This window comes from Corythoichthys intestinalis, chromosome 8, assembly GCF_030265065.1.
Source record: "Corythoichthys intestinalis isolate RoL2023-P3 chromosome 8, ASM3026506v1, whole genome shotgun sequence".
NCBI lineage: Eukaryota > Metazoa > Chordata > Actinopteri > Syngnathiformes > Syngnathidae > Corythoichthys > Corythoichthys intestinalis.
This window is the reverse complement of record NC_080402.1, coordinates 21,670,795-21,686,255: the sequence shown is the minus strand read 5'-3', so window position 1 is coordinate 21,686,255 and position 15,461 is coordinate 21,670,795. Positions and strand designations below refer to the sequence as shown.

The 15,461-nt window shown below is 39.4% G+C and overlaps 1 protein-coding gene across 6 annotated transcripts; it reads left to right on the top strand.

The window, feature by feature from the left end:
• On the top strand, positions 1 to 14,226 carry cnga1a (cyclic nucleotide gated channel subunit alpha 1a). 6 transcript variants are annotated; one of them, XM_057844710.1, is made up of 9 exons: positions 1 to 195; positions 290 to 363; positions 2,736 to 2,786; positions 2,887 to 2,949; positions 3,087 to 3,146; positions 3,263 to 3,367; positions 9,528 to 9,634; positions 9,764 to 10,374; positions 10,469 to 14,226. In XM_057844710.1, the coding sequence occupies exons 3-9, from the start codon at positions 2,737 to 2,739 to the stop codon at positions 11,408 to 11,410; spliced, it is 1,938 nt and encodes a 645-aa protein (XP_057700693.1). In that variant the 5' UTR covers positions 1 to 195; positions 290 to 363; position 2,736; the 3' UTR covers positions 11,411 to 14,226. The 6 variants fall into 6 exon arrangements, with proteins under 6 accessions (XP_057700693.1, XP_057700689.1, XP_057700692.1 ...); XM_057844706.1 differs by having other exon boundaries at positions 2 to 195; positions 2,667 to 2,786; XM_057844709.1 differs by lacking the exon at positions 1 to 195 and having other exon boundaries at positions 216 to 363.
• Positions 14,227 to 15,461: the final 1,235 nt, after the last annotated feature.

Below are 15,461 nucleotides of genomic sequence, written 5' to 3'. Positions count from 1 at the left end.
GGATGGGGTGTTTGTAGACTAAATGTTTTAATCTTGCACATCTCACCAGAAAGGAAGTTGGAAAAAATTAGAAACTTTATCACTAAATAGTCTTCAGCACTTGGGCTGTCACCTTTATGAGGGTATCCATCAGAACAAGGAGGACTTTTCCTCCTCTCTTCTCAGCCACCTCTAATCCACCTAATCCTTATCAGGGTCGGTATGCGTCTGTGACACTATTAATTTAGTCCCGATGCTTTATACGTATTAGTTTTGCATGTAACTAGATTTACATATTTTGTCCAATTAGATTCTGAGGACCTGCTGGCACAGATATTGCTGCTTCATTCAGACAATAAGAAAATGGACTTGCTTTACACTACGGTAGGTTAAAATAATGAGATATTGTCATGCACTGTCAGAAAGGGATTCTGTTCTTTTTGTTTTTACATAGTCAAGACTCTCAGTACTCATAATTTGAGAAGGACTAAAAATATACACATAGTAAGGCTTTATGTTGTGTTTTCTTGTTGACCCATTCACATGTGCAGATGTAAGTTACCTCCCAAACTAATTTTCAGCATGCACTACATAGTCATGTACGTATAAGCGTATCCAGTATCACTTAGTTTTATGACATAATTTTACACCAATTGCACATGTAAGTGATTGTTATGCAAAATATCATTAACAGGGGTGCACATATTTTTTTTGCCCAGGTTCTCAGAGGAGGACCTGGAGATGTGACTTGGTCCTCATTGAGCTTGAGAGCCGACCCGCCTGATGCGATAAAATTATGACAAGCTTTAGTTAGAGCCAATTACCTTGAATTAATTATACAAAAAAATGAACGCTTGATTAACGTCAACTGGCACAACAAAATTGCCATTACTTTGAAGTGAAATGTAAAGAAATAAACATAAAAGCACTAATTCAAAATAAAGGGCATTCATATGCGGCTCCCACATTAAAGGCCAAATGTGAACTAAGGTTGGCCAACCATGTTTTTGAATAATATCAATGGCTAAACAATTATAAGCATATTTTCATTATTTTTTTTAACGCAACCCTTCCAGATTCTTTGTTTAACCCATAGCAACGCCCTTGACAACGAAAATGCTTTTCTTCGGCAATCTTCAGAAATTACGTCACACCTAGACGTGCGAGGGAAGTCCACCATAGAACAGTATTGTTTGTTGCATTGCTTCTCGGTAAGATGCCACGGCGGTGTGTGGCGATGTTTTGTTCTCACTCAAACGAAAAGTTGTATGAGTGGCCAAAGGATAGCAGGGCACGTAAATGGACATCTTTCATTCGCACGAAGTGGATTTTATTTAGTTGTAATACGGGAGTTCACCAGTAGAGTGTACGCATGTCATTTAGATGTGTTATTGTTTGTGCCTTACTCGTTCACTAAAATAGAGAAAAGTTGTTCAGAGTCACTTGGCAAGACGTTGAGTAAAGTTGTAAAAGCCAATAAAGGTGTCTTGTGGGTCACTCGGTCAAGATATAACAATGACTCATCTCCTTCTTTCCCCCCAACGTTTTTATATTATTATTTTATATGCACGAGAGCTGCCGGATCTGCCAAAATGAACATGAAGTCTGATTATTTTTTTTGACAATGTCATCAGATAGACAAAAACATAAAATTATGAGCAAATATCTGCATCTTCAAATCATGAAATAAACATAAAAACACTACTAATTCAAAATAAAGGGCATTATGCGACTCCCACATTAACTCCAAGCCTTTGTAAAAGTGGGATGTCCTCCTCATAAGAGCTCATTGAATGTGCATGTTTAGCTTTGTGAAATGCGAGCAAAAACACGTTTGTCAGTCCATGGCGCTGTTCTTCAATAACTTTTTTTCCGCCACTTGTCCATAGGGTAAGTGGGGTCCTGTTTGACATCGATAGTTTGCTTAATTGCCACATGCTCTGTTTTTTTTCTCGTGCTTTTCAAAGTTTGGATGGCTAAAATTCTTTGACCCTACATAAAATGCGCTGCTCTTATTAACGACATTGGGATTCTCACGGGAAATGTTGCACCACATTTCCGTGCGAGCATCATTTGCTTCTAGCCATGTTACCTTCTGCAGCCACTTTTCAGCAAAAGTCTTTTTTTTCCGGTAGCTCCGGTGACGTCTCTGTCGTCTGTCTGTCTTTTGACAGGGGTGGGGGAACACGGAAATAATTACTCAGTGGGTCCTGCCTCTTTGACATTTTGAGAAGTGATTTTCTCGTGTCTGCCGCAAACACAGTGGTCAGCCATCGGTACGCAAAAGCGTATGGAAGCCGTTGAGGGCCAGCGCGTTTGTCTACTTACAGTACGCATGCGCGCATGCGGACCACTTATGTGCACCCCTGATCATTAATATCAAATTCAATTTGGAATCAGTAGTCATGTATAAATGTGTAATGCAGATATCTAAATAAGTACATTCTGAAGAAATTTGGTGAAAAAAAATAATTTTCTATCCGGAAAACAAAGAAAAATGACAATTTTGATACAAAGGCTCTGCAAAATGAAAACAGAAACAAAATTAAAGCAGAAAGACCTTATTTGGTAGTGTGTTTTTAGTGTCAGATTAATTTTCCCATTACGTTCTAATACAGGTTATTTTAAGACATTCTTGATTCTATTCTGTTCTTGCTATACATTCTGCAATGTTGTCAATCTTACAGTAGGTATGTGTATAGCATTGTTTGACTGCCTCACTGCAAAGCTGTTACTTTGACCACTTCCGACCTTAGCATGGCTAATAACACGGGACCACCAGCTGCATCAAATACAACTATCAAAATGTGAGTAGACCTCTAAATTCATACTCAAATATAGAAGCAAAAATGGGCTTCTTTATGCTTGATTGTTATGATTGCACTGATGTATTGTGATTTACTACAGGATTGCACCTCAATCTCTACCCAGTCAACTACTCAACATAAACAACAGTAATAACAATGACGAGTAAGTACAGAGTAATTCCACACTCTCGAGAAATTAAACCTTGTTCACATTCACTTTTCTTTAAATATTGTGAGAATATGTTACTTACATTTAAATAATTCACTACAAACGGTGTTAATGTGTATTGTGTTGCACAGAAAGAAGGAAAATCAAGAGAAAGGAGCAAATGAAAAAGACAAGGAAAAAGAAGGAGACAAGTACGTGCATCATCCATCAAAACTGGCTTAATGGAAAGGAACGAAAGAGGATTAATTGTGATTTGAATTATTTAGGCATTTTGTTCTGTCACACTCTCTCTCTCTTTCTGCGCCAGGCCTAAAGAATTATTTGTCATTAACCCAGCTGGAAACATATATTACAACTGGCTCTTTATAATCACATTGCCTGTCATGTACAACTGGACCATGATTATTGCCAGGTAACTACTTGTCCAATACAACCCTAACCGTCTCTCTCTCTCTCTCTCTCTCTCTCTCTCTCTCTATATATATATATATATACACACACACACACACACAGTGGGACAAATAAGTATTTAGTCAACCACTACACCCTCCACAGATTTTCTATGGGATTGAGATCTGGAGACTGGCGAGGCCACTCCAGGACGCAACGCTTTTACGAAGCCAGTCCTTTGTTGCCCTGCTGTGTGTTTGGGATCATTGTCATGTTAAATGACCCAGCCAGGTCTCATCTTCAATGCCCTTGCTGATGGAAGGAGATTTTCACTCAAAATCTCTCAATACATGGCCCCATTCATTCCTTCCTTTATACAGATCAGTCGTTCTGATCCCTTTGCAAAAAAACAGCCCCAAAGCATGATGTTTCCACCCCCATGCTTCACAGTGGTTATGGTGTTCTTCGGATAAAATTCAGTATTCTATCTCCTCCAAATACGAGAACCTATGTTTCTACCAAAAGGTTCTGTTTTGGTTTCATCTGACCATAATACATTCTCCCAGTCCTCTTCTGGATCATCCAAATGCTTTCTAGCGAACTGCAGACGGGCCTGGACGTGTACTGGCTTCAACAGGGGGACATGTCTGGCAGTACAGGATTTGAGTCCCTGGCGGCGCATTGTGTTACTGATAGTAGCCTTTGTTACTCTGGTCCCAGCTCTCTGTAGGTCATTCACTAGGTGCCCCCGTGTGGTTCTGGGATTTTTGCTCACCATTCTTGTTATCATTTTGACGCCATGGGGTGAGATCTTGCATGGAGCCCCAGATCGAGGGATATTATCAGTGGTCTTGTATGTCTTCCATTTTCTAATAATTGCTCGCACAGTTGATTTCTTTACACCAAGCATTTTACCTAATGCAGATTCAGTCTTCCCAGCCTGGTGCAGGTCTACAATTTTGTCTCTGGTGTCCTTCGACAGCTCTTTGGTCTTGGCCATAGTGGAGTTTGGAGTGTGACTGACTGAGATTGTGGACAGGTGCCGTTTATATCGATAATGAGTTAAAACAGATGCCATTAACCTCGTTAGACCTCGTTATAAGAAATTAGACCTCTTTGACAGCCAGAAATCTTGCTTGCTTGTGGGTGACCAAACACTTATTTTCCACTCTAATTTGGAAATAAATTCTTTAAAAATAAAACAATGTAATTTTCAGTTTTTTTTCCCCACATTCTGGCTCTCATGGTTGAGGTTTACCCATGTTGACAATTACAGGCCTCTCTAATCTTTTCAAGTAGGAGAATTTGCACAATTGGTGGTTGACTAAACACTTTTATTTGCCCCTTTTTATTTGCCACTGTATATATATATATATGTATATATATATATATATATATATATATATATATATATATATATATATATATATATATATATATATATCAGGGGTCGTGTTAACCGGATATTTTCCGTCGTTGACCGTTTTTTTAAAACGGTGACGGAAAAAACTGAAGTCTGTCCGTCATTTTGACAGGTTGCAATTCACACCCCAGACCACAGGGTGGCGAGTTAGCATATTAATTAGCTATTGTCTCTCTTAATGCATGACGTCATTGACTCTTCTGTCAGAATATTGTAGCGTCACCGGGGTCTGGCGGCGGCACCGTGATTGACACATCAACGCGAGGTTCTTATTGGTGCACCCGGTGTGCCAGCGCGTCATCCAATTGATGGACAAGATTGCCGCCTGTGTATAGACCCCAATCACATGACGTCACAACTCCGCCCCCCTGACCGGAGCCGCCATATTGTGTGTCAGCTCATCATGTTTACACATTACCGCTACGTACATGCCTCCTATTACGGCGTGTTTTTCTGCTCGTTAATATTAATAATCAAAATGGTGAAGGCGTGTGTGGCGGTTGGTTGCTGTAACAGAGAAGATAGACGGAGAGACTTGAAGTTCTACCGTATTCTGAGAGACCCGAAGAGGAGAGCGAGATGGACTGCTGTAATTCGACAAGAAATCTGGGCACCAAACGATCACCACAGACTATGTAGTAGTCTTTTTATATCTGGTAAGATGCATTTAATATACATTTAGAAGATTTTGGGCTGACAACCACAATTAAGATCATTGTGTGACGTTGGTGATTGGGGTCTATATCGTTGCCTCTTTTTCTTTGGGGGCGGAGTTGTTGGCGGTAAGCAGAGTAAAAAGGGAGAAAAATACCATGACTTCCGTGTCTAATTTTTCGCCGCCAAGCAAGCGTTACAATATTAATTAAAAATGAATGAATACTAAATACTATTGAATATGTCATCATTATCATTTTAAAAATTTAAGTGACGGGTAAAAATAGACTATGACCGGATTTTTATGACCCTGTCAGTCAAAATGACAGACAACGAAAATGTCTAGCGCAACCTTTGATATTATATATATATATTAGGGCTGTCAAAATTATTGCGTTAACGCGTGGTAATTTTTTTTTTTAATTAATCACGTTAAAATATTTGAGCAATTATCGCACATGTCCCGCTCAGACAGTATTCTGCCTTTTGGTATGGTTTACAGCAAGGTTTTTTGTGCTGTCTAACAGCGAACTCTTGTGGTCGCTTTGCGACATGGTTTATTGCTTTCTTGCCAGTTCAATATGGCTGCACGACGTCTCGGGCTGACGCCTACGTTGTAATGATGTGCTTATATGATCCTTGGACAAGATTTGTCCGTAAGTATGGTTGTTGTAAAGAATGTACATATTATGTTAGTAAGCGAAATGTTCTATTTTTTGTATGAGACGCTTTTTGTTTATGTTTAGTGAACCTTTATAGCGTGCTAAGCTAACGTTGTTGCTAATGCAATGCTTGTGTACTCTTTTTTTTGTAGTTTTACGGCGGTCTAAAGAGGACAATGTTTTGAGGCCATTTTTTTAATAAATCAGATGAAAAAGGAAGAAGTCTGATTATTAAGGCGTCGTTCACTAGCTGTCTAGCTTTGGAAAAAGTAGACGCTTCGGAGTGAGGACAGCATAGACAGATTTAAATGACAGTAGAGTGAAATGCCCACTACAGTCCTTATGTACCGTATGTTGAATGTATATATCCATCTTGTGTCTTATCTTTCCATTCCAACAATTTATTTTACAGAATATATATATAATTTACAGAAAAATATGGCATATTTTATAGATGGTTTGAATTGCGATTAATTGCGATTAATTATGATTAATTAATTTTTAAGCTGTAATTAACTCGATTAAAAATTTTAACCGTTTGACAGCCCTAATATATATATATATATATATATATATATATATATATATATATATATATATATATATATATATATATATATATATATATATATATATATATATATATATATTTGTATGGTGGCTTAGTGTGTCATTTTCCTGTCATGTACAACTGGACCATAATTATTTCCAGGTAACTACTTGTCCAATACCACCACACGCACATATAATGTATATATATTTTTAGCATGATGGCTTAGTGCTATTGCAGTGACACACTGTCAGGGTTTCAAGGACGAGTAATGCAGGGAAAACAACAAAAGGAGGCTAGGCAGGGCGGTGGTGAATTCAAAAATCGATATAATTTCATTTAACAAAAAAAAAAAAAAAAAAAACAAGTACAAACAAAACCAGTGGGGATCAACCAAAAGACCAGGAAGTTTTAACTTAATTGGGAAATCAGGAATATCAACACGAGGGCTTTGACAGGATATTGACAACATTGGGATAGACAGTGACTGAACAAGAACAGACAGCACATTGGGAACTTAAATACAGATGTGGGGTAACGAGACAATGAGACACAGGTGGCTGATACAAGAGGCCGCAGATCGGTGAATATCCAAGCAGCAGGCACAGAAGGTGAAATCAATGGATAATAACATGACAAGACACACTAGGGCACACATTTGAGATTATGTTAATTGAGTTTTACATTGGCTCCGATGGTGGGGGAAGATGCTGGCAAGGCTTAGCAGACCTAAATGTATTGTGAGGGCCTGCTGGGAACGTCTGGCAGAATCCCCTGTCAAAAACAGCTTCAACGCCCACCTCCGAAAGAACTTCTCCCTTGTCTGGGGGGAAGTGGGAAATCGTGGTGGCAAGGTCCCTGGGGTGGATGGGATCTGCCTGGAGTTCCTAAAGGCCTTCATGGCCCGTGTTGTTAATAACTGTTAGAATATAACGGCGTTACTAACGGCGTTATTTTCTTCAGTAGTGAGTAATCTAATTTTAATTACTTTTCTCATCTTGGCAACGCCATTACCGTTACTTAGGCGCGAAAGGCGTGCGTTACTATGCGTTACGATGTTGGTTGACTGACTCGAGAAAAGTCTGAAAAAGACGGACTCACGGAGACCAGAGCAGAGCAGGAGTAGGGAGGAGGCAAGGGAGTGTGACGCTGTTGAAAACGCGATGCTTCTATGCTAGGTGGCTCCAATAATACCTGACTGTAGCCGATAGCCTACAACAGGGGTGTCCAAACTTTTTGCAAAGGGGGCCAGATTTGGTGTGTTAAAAATGTGGGGGGCCGACCTTGGCTGACTACCTTTACGTAGAATAATATATTTAAGCAAATTTTAGCAAGCCATTCTGTGTCTTCATTATTTTTTTTAATTAATAATTTCAACATTCTCGCAACTAGCCTTGTGGCGTTCTCTTTCGACTCTCGGGCTCTTGCGAAATACTGCTGCTGTGAAATTAAACTATCTTCAAGTTGCTTAGATTTCTCGCTGCGTATCTTCCCTGTAATCTTGTTGTACATATCAGCATGTCTTGTTTGGTAATATCGCCTCACATTGAACTCTTTAAAAATAGCGACTGTCTCTTTGCAAATGAGGCAGACACAGTTGTTGCTTATTGTCGTGAAGAAATAGTCCAATTTCCACCTATCCTTGACGCGTCGGCCTTTCGCAGTCAACTTTTTTTGTTGATTGTCGCCATTTTAGAAAATTGGGAGTAAAGGGTCACATGGGGTAATGTTGCTTAGAGTGCCGCTGCCATTTAGTGGGTAAATGAGGAGCAGCATTTAGTGTGTAAGCTACTTCATATGCTGGTGGCAGTACTGCTGACCAATTTATTAAGTCTGTGTGTGGGCCAGATGTTATTGATTTTATGACAGAGGCTGGGGGCCGGATGAAATTTGACCACGGGCCGCACTTTGGACATGTCTGGCCTACAAGCTGTGCCCACATGATGCTTCGGTAGATATCACATATATACAAAACTAGATGCAAATGACAGACACGGCGGCATTAGTAACATGTATAATAAAGAACTAGATGCGTTAGTAAACAGCTGCCATCTTAAAGCAGTAGATTTCTCAGGAAGGCTCTGTTGTACAGAACCTTTCTAGCGAACCTAAGTAACTCTAAATCTAAAATATTCCTAAATTGGCAAAACTTAACTTAAATCTATCTTTAAATGATGAAACAGTTTTACAACGTACACATGTCGAAAATAGACAGAAAGGAACTAATCCAATAACGGGAGCAATTTTAAAAACTTTAACGGTTGATTCACAATATTAAATGACTTCCACATATAGCAAAGGTTACTATCTAGTTATCGCAGTATCCGCAATACCTCTGTGTCTAGTTCAGTTTAGGGTAAAGAATTGGGCTAGGGCCAATTTTCCCAAAAACCCCTTAAACTTCACATTGTGTGACCTTTGGGGTTTTTTTTTTTTTTTTTTTTTTTAGAGAAAAAACATGAAAATGATCACCAGTTACTTTGCCAAATAACTAATTACTCTTACATTCAGGTAACTGAATTACTAACGCAATTACTTTTTGGAAGAAGTAATTTGTAACTGTAATTAATTACTTTTTTAAAGTAAGATTAACAACACTGCTCATGGCTCACACGCCTCTACAACATCGTGTGGACATTGGGGACAGGACAGTGCCTCTGGATTGGCAGACCAGGCTGTTGGTCCCCCTTTTTAAGAAGCGGGACCGGAGATTGTGTTCCAATTATAGAGGGATCACACTCCTCAGCCTCCCTGGCAAAGTCTATTCAGGGGTGCTGGAGAAATGAAACAACACTGGGTCAATCAAAAAATAAAAACACACTGTTGCAGAAACTGTGCACCAATGCGACAAGATTAGTCACCTGTTGTTCTAGTCTTTTTCTCTTCCAAACAGGGCATGCTTTGAAGAGCTACAGCACAACTACATCCTGTATTGGGTTTTACTTGACTACACCTCCGACCTCATCTATGTGGCTGATATGTTCATCAGGACCAGAACAGGTGAAAATTATAAAAACTATAAAGCAGCACTTTATTTTCATTCAACAATGTTATGAATTATGATGTTAATTTCCCAATACTGCTGGTAAATAACCCAAATATCAATCATCTATTGGCATACCTCTGAAGGTTTCCTTGAACAAGGCTTGATGGTCAAAGACGAGAAGCTACTCCGCGACCGCTACGTCAACAGTTTTCAATTCCAGATGGACGTTGTCTCCATGTTACCCACTGATATCCTGTATTTCTTTCTGGGATTGGACTACCCTGAGATTCGCGTGAATAAACTTCTAAGGATTGGTCGCATGATGGAGTTCTTCAAAAGAACGGAGACTAAAACAAATTACCCCAACATTTTTCGTATTGCAAACTTGATTATGTACATCCTCATTATTATCCACTGGAACGCTTGCTTCTACTTCTCATTTTCCAAATCGATTGGTTTTGGGTCAGATGAATGGGTTTACCCAGCTCTAGATGATCCAGAGGAGCCTGCTTTTGGCCAGCCGATGAGGAAATATGCTTTCAGCCTCTACTGGTCCACATTAACCCTGACCACAATCGGAGAAACTCCACCACCAGCCCTCGATTCCGAATTTATCTTCCATGTGGTGGACTTCTTAGTTGGGGTGCTCATCTTTGCCACCATTGTGGGGAATATCGCTACCATGATCTCCAACATGAATGCTGCCCAAGCCCAATTTCAGGCTCGAATTGACAACATTAAACAGTACATGCAGGTAGATAATTTACTATTTTGTTTTTACAAACAGATAATTGAATGCAATTTCTTACTGATTGTATCTGATTGCTTGTAAACCCTATCATTTTAAGGTTCGAAAGGTCAGCAAGGATCTGGAATTGCGTGTCATTAAGTGGTTTGACTACCTGTGGAACAATGGCAAAGCACAGGACGAGCGGGAGGTGTTGCGGTACCTTCCAGATAAATTGAAAGCCGAGATCGCCATCCAAGTTCACATGGAGACACTCAAGAAGGTTCGCATCTTTTCAGACTGTGAGGCAGGACTGCTGATTGAGCTCGTTCTCAAACTCCGGCCTCAGGTGTTCAGCCCTGGAGACTACATATGCAAAAAGGGCGATATCGGTCGTGAGATGTATATCATCAAGGATGGAAAACTTGCAGTAGTCGCTGATGATGGTATAACTCAATTTGTTGTGCTGGGAAGCGGAAGCTATTTTGGTGAGATCAGTATCCTAAATATCAAGGGGAGCAAAGCAGGCAACAGGCGGACAGCCAACATCCGCAGCATTGGATACTCAGACCTATTCTGCCTGTCTAAGGATGACCTGATGGAGTCACTGACTGAATACCCGGATGCTAAAAGCTTGCTGGAAGAGAAGGGCCGACAAATCCTGATGAAAGATGGCTTGATTGACTTGGACCCAGCTAACATCAAGCCAGAGGCCAAAGAGCTGGAAGAGAAAGTCAACAGGTTGTACAGCACCATGGATCTGATGCAAGTTAAACTAAAGAAAATTCTGGAAAAATACAAGAAAACTGATAAGACTCTGTGGCATCGCATCAAAGACCTGGAGCGTCTGACAGGGGAAGAGGTAGAAGATGATGAAGAGGAAGAAACAGAGTTGAAAAAGGAGGAAATTCAAATGGAAAAGGAAAAAATTGAAGATAAAGTTACAGTAAAAGAGATCGATGGAGAGGAAAAGAAAGAAGAGCGAGAAGAGGAAGAAAAGGCTGAAGAGAAGGATATGAAAGAAAAAGACATACAGAAAGAGGAACACGAAGACAAAAAATAAGTAAATCCAAAGTCTACACAAAAGATCTTTGTCTGTGGGTAGAACATTGAACACAGGTGCATTCACATATTCAGAACAAAACGACAAAAAATAGCTGGACTTGTAACCATGGAAACTAAATTTAGTGTCTATGAATGAAGGCAGCAATTCTACGGGTGCAGCCAATGAACAGTTTGAGTGAACTGCCGGTAGTCAACAGTATATCAAAGACCCTTAAATTGCACACTTTTGGGCAGTTAATCTTTATCAATGTATTTATAGGAGCAAAGCTCAAAACACTGTTGGAAAGATTTTATGTACTCATATGGGCAAATGGAACTGAGTGTTCTTCACTGCACTTAAAGGTATTAATCAATAGAAAAGACACACCAATAGTTTACAAATCTTCCCCCTGAAAGGTGGAAAAGCGCTATATAAGTATAACACCATTTACCATTTACCATTTCTTTCAGTAGACCTTTAATGAACATAAACAAATCCCCAGAATAGAAGTGATGCAACTCTGTGCGAATATCCATCTTTTGTGTTGGTCCCAAGGCTGCAATGACTAAATGCCATCCACGCTTCTCATCACAAGTTCTAATCAAATGGTGTCTGTGTGGATTGTCAGTCATCCAGCTCTAATCCAATGATGGACAAAGACAGCCTAAAACAAAATCAAAACCATTTGGGAGAGCTGGCCAGAGCTGAATGGGTACGCAGTGTTGTTTTTGGCAGCCCTTTTAATTTTCTCTTTTGGACAAAAATACTTTATAGTAGGGCTGTCAAAATTATCACGTTAACGGGCAGGAATTAATTTTTTAAATTAATCATGTTAAAATATTTGACGCGTTTAACGCACATGCCCTGCTCAAACAGATTAAAATGACAGCACAGTGTAGTGTCCACTTGTTACCTGTATTTTTTTGGTGTTTTGTCGCCCTCTGCTGGCGCTTGAGTGCGACTGATTTTATGCGTTTCAGCATAATGAGCATTGGGTAATTATTGACATCAACAATGGCGAGCTACTAGTTTATTTTTTTATTGAAAATTTTACAAATTTTATTAAAACGAAAACACTAAGAGGGGTTTTAATATAAAATTTCTATAACTTATACTAACATTCATCTTTTAAGAAATACAAGTCTTTCTATTCATGGATCGCTTTAACGGAATGTTAATAATGTTAATGCCATCTTGTTGATTTATTGTTATAATAAACAAACACAGTACTTATGTACTGTATGTTGAATGTCTATATCCGTCTTGTGTCTTATCTTTCCATTCCAACAATAATTTACAGAAAAATATGGCATATTTTGTAGATGGTTTGAATCGTGATTAATTACGATTAGTTAATTTTTAAGCTGTAATTAACTCGATTAAAAATTTTAATCATTTGACAGCCCTACTTTATAGTGTTCGTCATATTTTAGTCATTTCAAAATGTGTTCGTCTTCGTCTAGTTTTAGTCGACAATTCTCAAATGTTTTCATTTATAAACTTACAAAGTTTTAGTCCATGAATAAATAAATAAATAAATAAATAAATAAATAAATAAAGGTTTCCAACAATTTCGAATGAACATCAACAGATGAGCTCATAATGGCGTACCGCACGCAGGCTATTTTTAGACCGTGACGTCGCATCGTAAAGCGGAAGTAAACCCGAAGTGGGACATTATAGACCCGCCCTCGCATAGACACAATGCAATTAGTGCTACTTTTCGCCGGTAATCTTTCGAAAACGAACATGCCGATCACGCATTGCTTTTTTGGAACGTGTAGAAACGACTCTAGACATTACAACCATGAAGGATGTTTTCTTCATACGTTTCCGGAAACCAAAAACTCGGGAGGAAAAAATGTGAAGACCGAATCAACTTGCGCGGACTTTAACACCAGCTCGGCGAATCCATTCACGTTTCGTAAGCAGTAAACATTATGTTGGGTTGACATGGTCTTTCAGAGGACAAAGAGGTAAGCCATTTTTATATTTTTAACTTATTTTTTTTTAGCGTAACGTTGTGCCGTACTGCTTCTGTCTGACACTGAATGACCCGAAAAGAATTACAATGGTATCTGACTGCCACTGTTACCGTTTCTGTTATATATATATATAAAAAACAACTTTAGTAAGGCGGAAGTGTAAATACATTATAGGATTAAGATGTGTGAAAAAATTAAAAGTGTTCGTTGGCCGTCACTGAGTAGCATTTGCGATCGCTACACAAAGCTAACTAAATTACCCCCAAGAGCGGTAAGAGACGTAGAACAACTAGAGGATATATAAGAAAGGCAGGGCTGATGGTAAAGGATAGCTTGTTGAAACAGGAGAATGTCACTGTCAGTCGCGTCGATAAAAAAGTTAAAAGTTAGATCGGCTCGTTTTTTTCGTCTTTTTCAGCCTTCGACACTAAAGCCATCTCTTTAACTGAACATTTTTATGTTCTTCAACATCTTTGCCAGTCAATTTGGCACCAGGCACATCATTTTCAGAGAGAATTGGTAGGTTTGGCTCTGTAAACATCTCCTTCGTACATGATTTCCATTCATTTCCTATTAGGGACAAACGGTGGCTTGTCCTTACTTAGCAACAGTAGCTAATGTCATGAATATTAATGAGCGGAAGTGACGTGTTGCTTGCGGTACGCCATTGTAGATTCTACAGGGACAGCAACATCTTCATGATAATAATAAACACTCAGAAGGAAAACAGCACATTATTTGCAAATACATTAACTCGCCTGGGCGACATGGAGTGTATGTACAGTGTATTACAAAAGTACACCCCTCGCATTTCTGCAGATATTTAAGTATACCTTTTCAGGGGACAACACTGACAAAATGACACTTTGACACAATGAAAAGTAGTCTGTGTGCAGCTTATAGAATAGAGTTCATTTATTTTCCCCTCAAAATAACTCAAAATATAGCCATTAATATCTAAACCCCTGGCAAAAGTGAGTACACCGCATGAGAACTACGTACATCTCTAAATGTCCAAATTGAGTACTGCTTGTCATTTTCCCTCCAAAATGTCATGTGACTCGTTACAGGAGTGCTGTCAGCATTGCTGCAGAGATTGAAGAGGTGGGGGGGGGGTCAGCATGTTAGTGCTCAGACCATACGCCGTACTCTACATCAAATTGGTGTGCATGGCTGTCATCCCAGAAGGCAGCCTCTTCTGAAGACTTTACACAAGAAAGCCTGCAATCAGTTTGCTGAAGACATGTCAACAAAGCACATGGATTACTGGAACCATGGCCAATGCTCTGATGAGACGAAGATTAATTTGTTTGGTTCCGATGGTCTCAAGCATGTGTGGCGGCGACCAGGTGAGGAGTACAAAGATAAGTGTGTCATGCCTACCGTTAAGCATGGTGGTGGGAATGACCCCCCCCCCCCCCCCCTCAATCTCTGCAGCAATGCTGACAGCACTCCTGTAACGAGTCACATGACATTTTGGGGTGAAAATGACAAGCAGTACTCAATTTGGACATTTAGGGATGTACGTAGTTCCCATGCGGTTTACTCACTTTTGTTGCCAGGGGTTTAGATATTAATGCCTATATTTTGAGTTATTTTGAGGGGAAAATAAATGAACTATATTATATAAGGTGCACACAGACAATTCATTGTGTCAAAGTTTCACTTTATCAGTGTTGTCCCATGAAAAGATATACTTAAATATCTGCAGAAATGCAAGGGGTGTACTCACTTTTGTGATACACTGTAAAATGTTTTCCATGACTTTAAGAAGACAATCACTGAGTCACCGCGCTAAACTCTAATGGTAATGCGAATGCTATGCTAATGCTACAAGTAAGTTAGGTGTGTGATGATCACACAGTGCAGACCTTTAAAGCAACATGGCATAACCAAGATAAGAAAAAAAAATTACCAGGCAGCACCTGACGCATGTGTTTTACAAAAGGAGCACACGCTAACTCACTGGCCAGAGAGTAAGCCTGTGTGTGGGGCGGGAGGATCGGGGGGAGGTGCAGCATGTCACATGAGTGACACGACCAAACTTTGTTAAGATGCGTGCTAACTACACATAAGAAAATATC

Excerpts from the sequence above, each read along its gene's own strand:
- cnga1a (XM_057844710.1), top strand. The coding sequence starts at position 2,737 with ATGGCTAATAACACGGGACCACCAGCTGCATCAAATACAACTATCAAA. Across the intron at positions 2,787-2,886 it reads TCAAATACAACTATCAAAAT|GATTGCACCTCAATCTCTAC; the intron begins GTGAGTAGACCT and ends GATTTACTACAG. Across the intron at positions 2,950-3,086 it reads AACAGTAATAACAATGACGA|AAAGAAGGAAAATCAAGAGA; the intron begins GTAAGTACAGAG and ends TGTGTTGCACAG.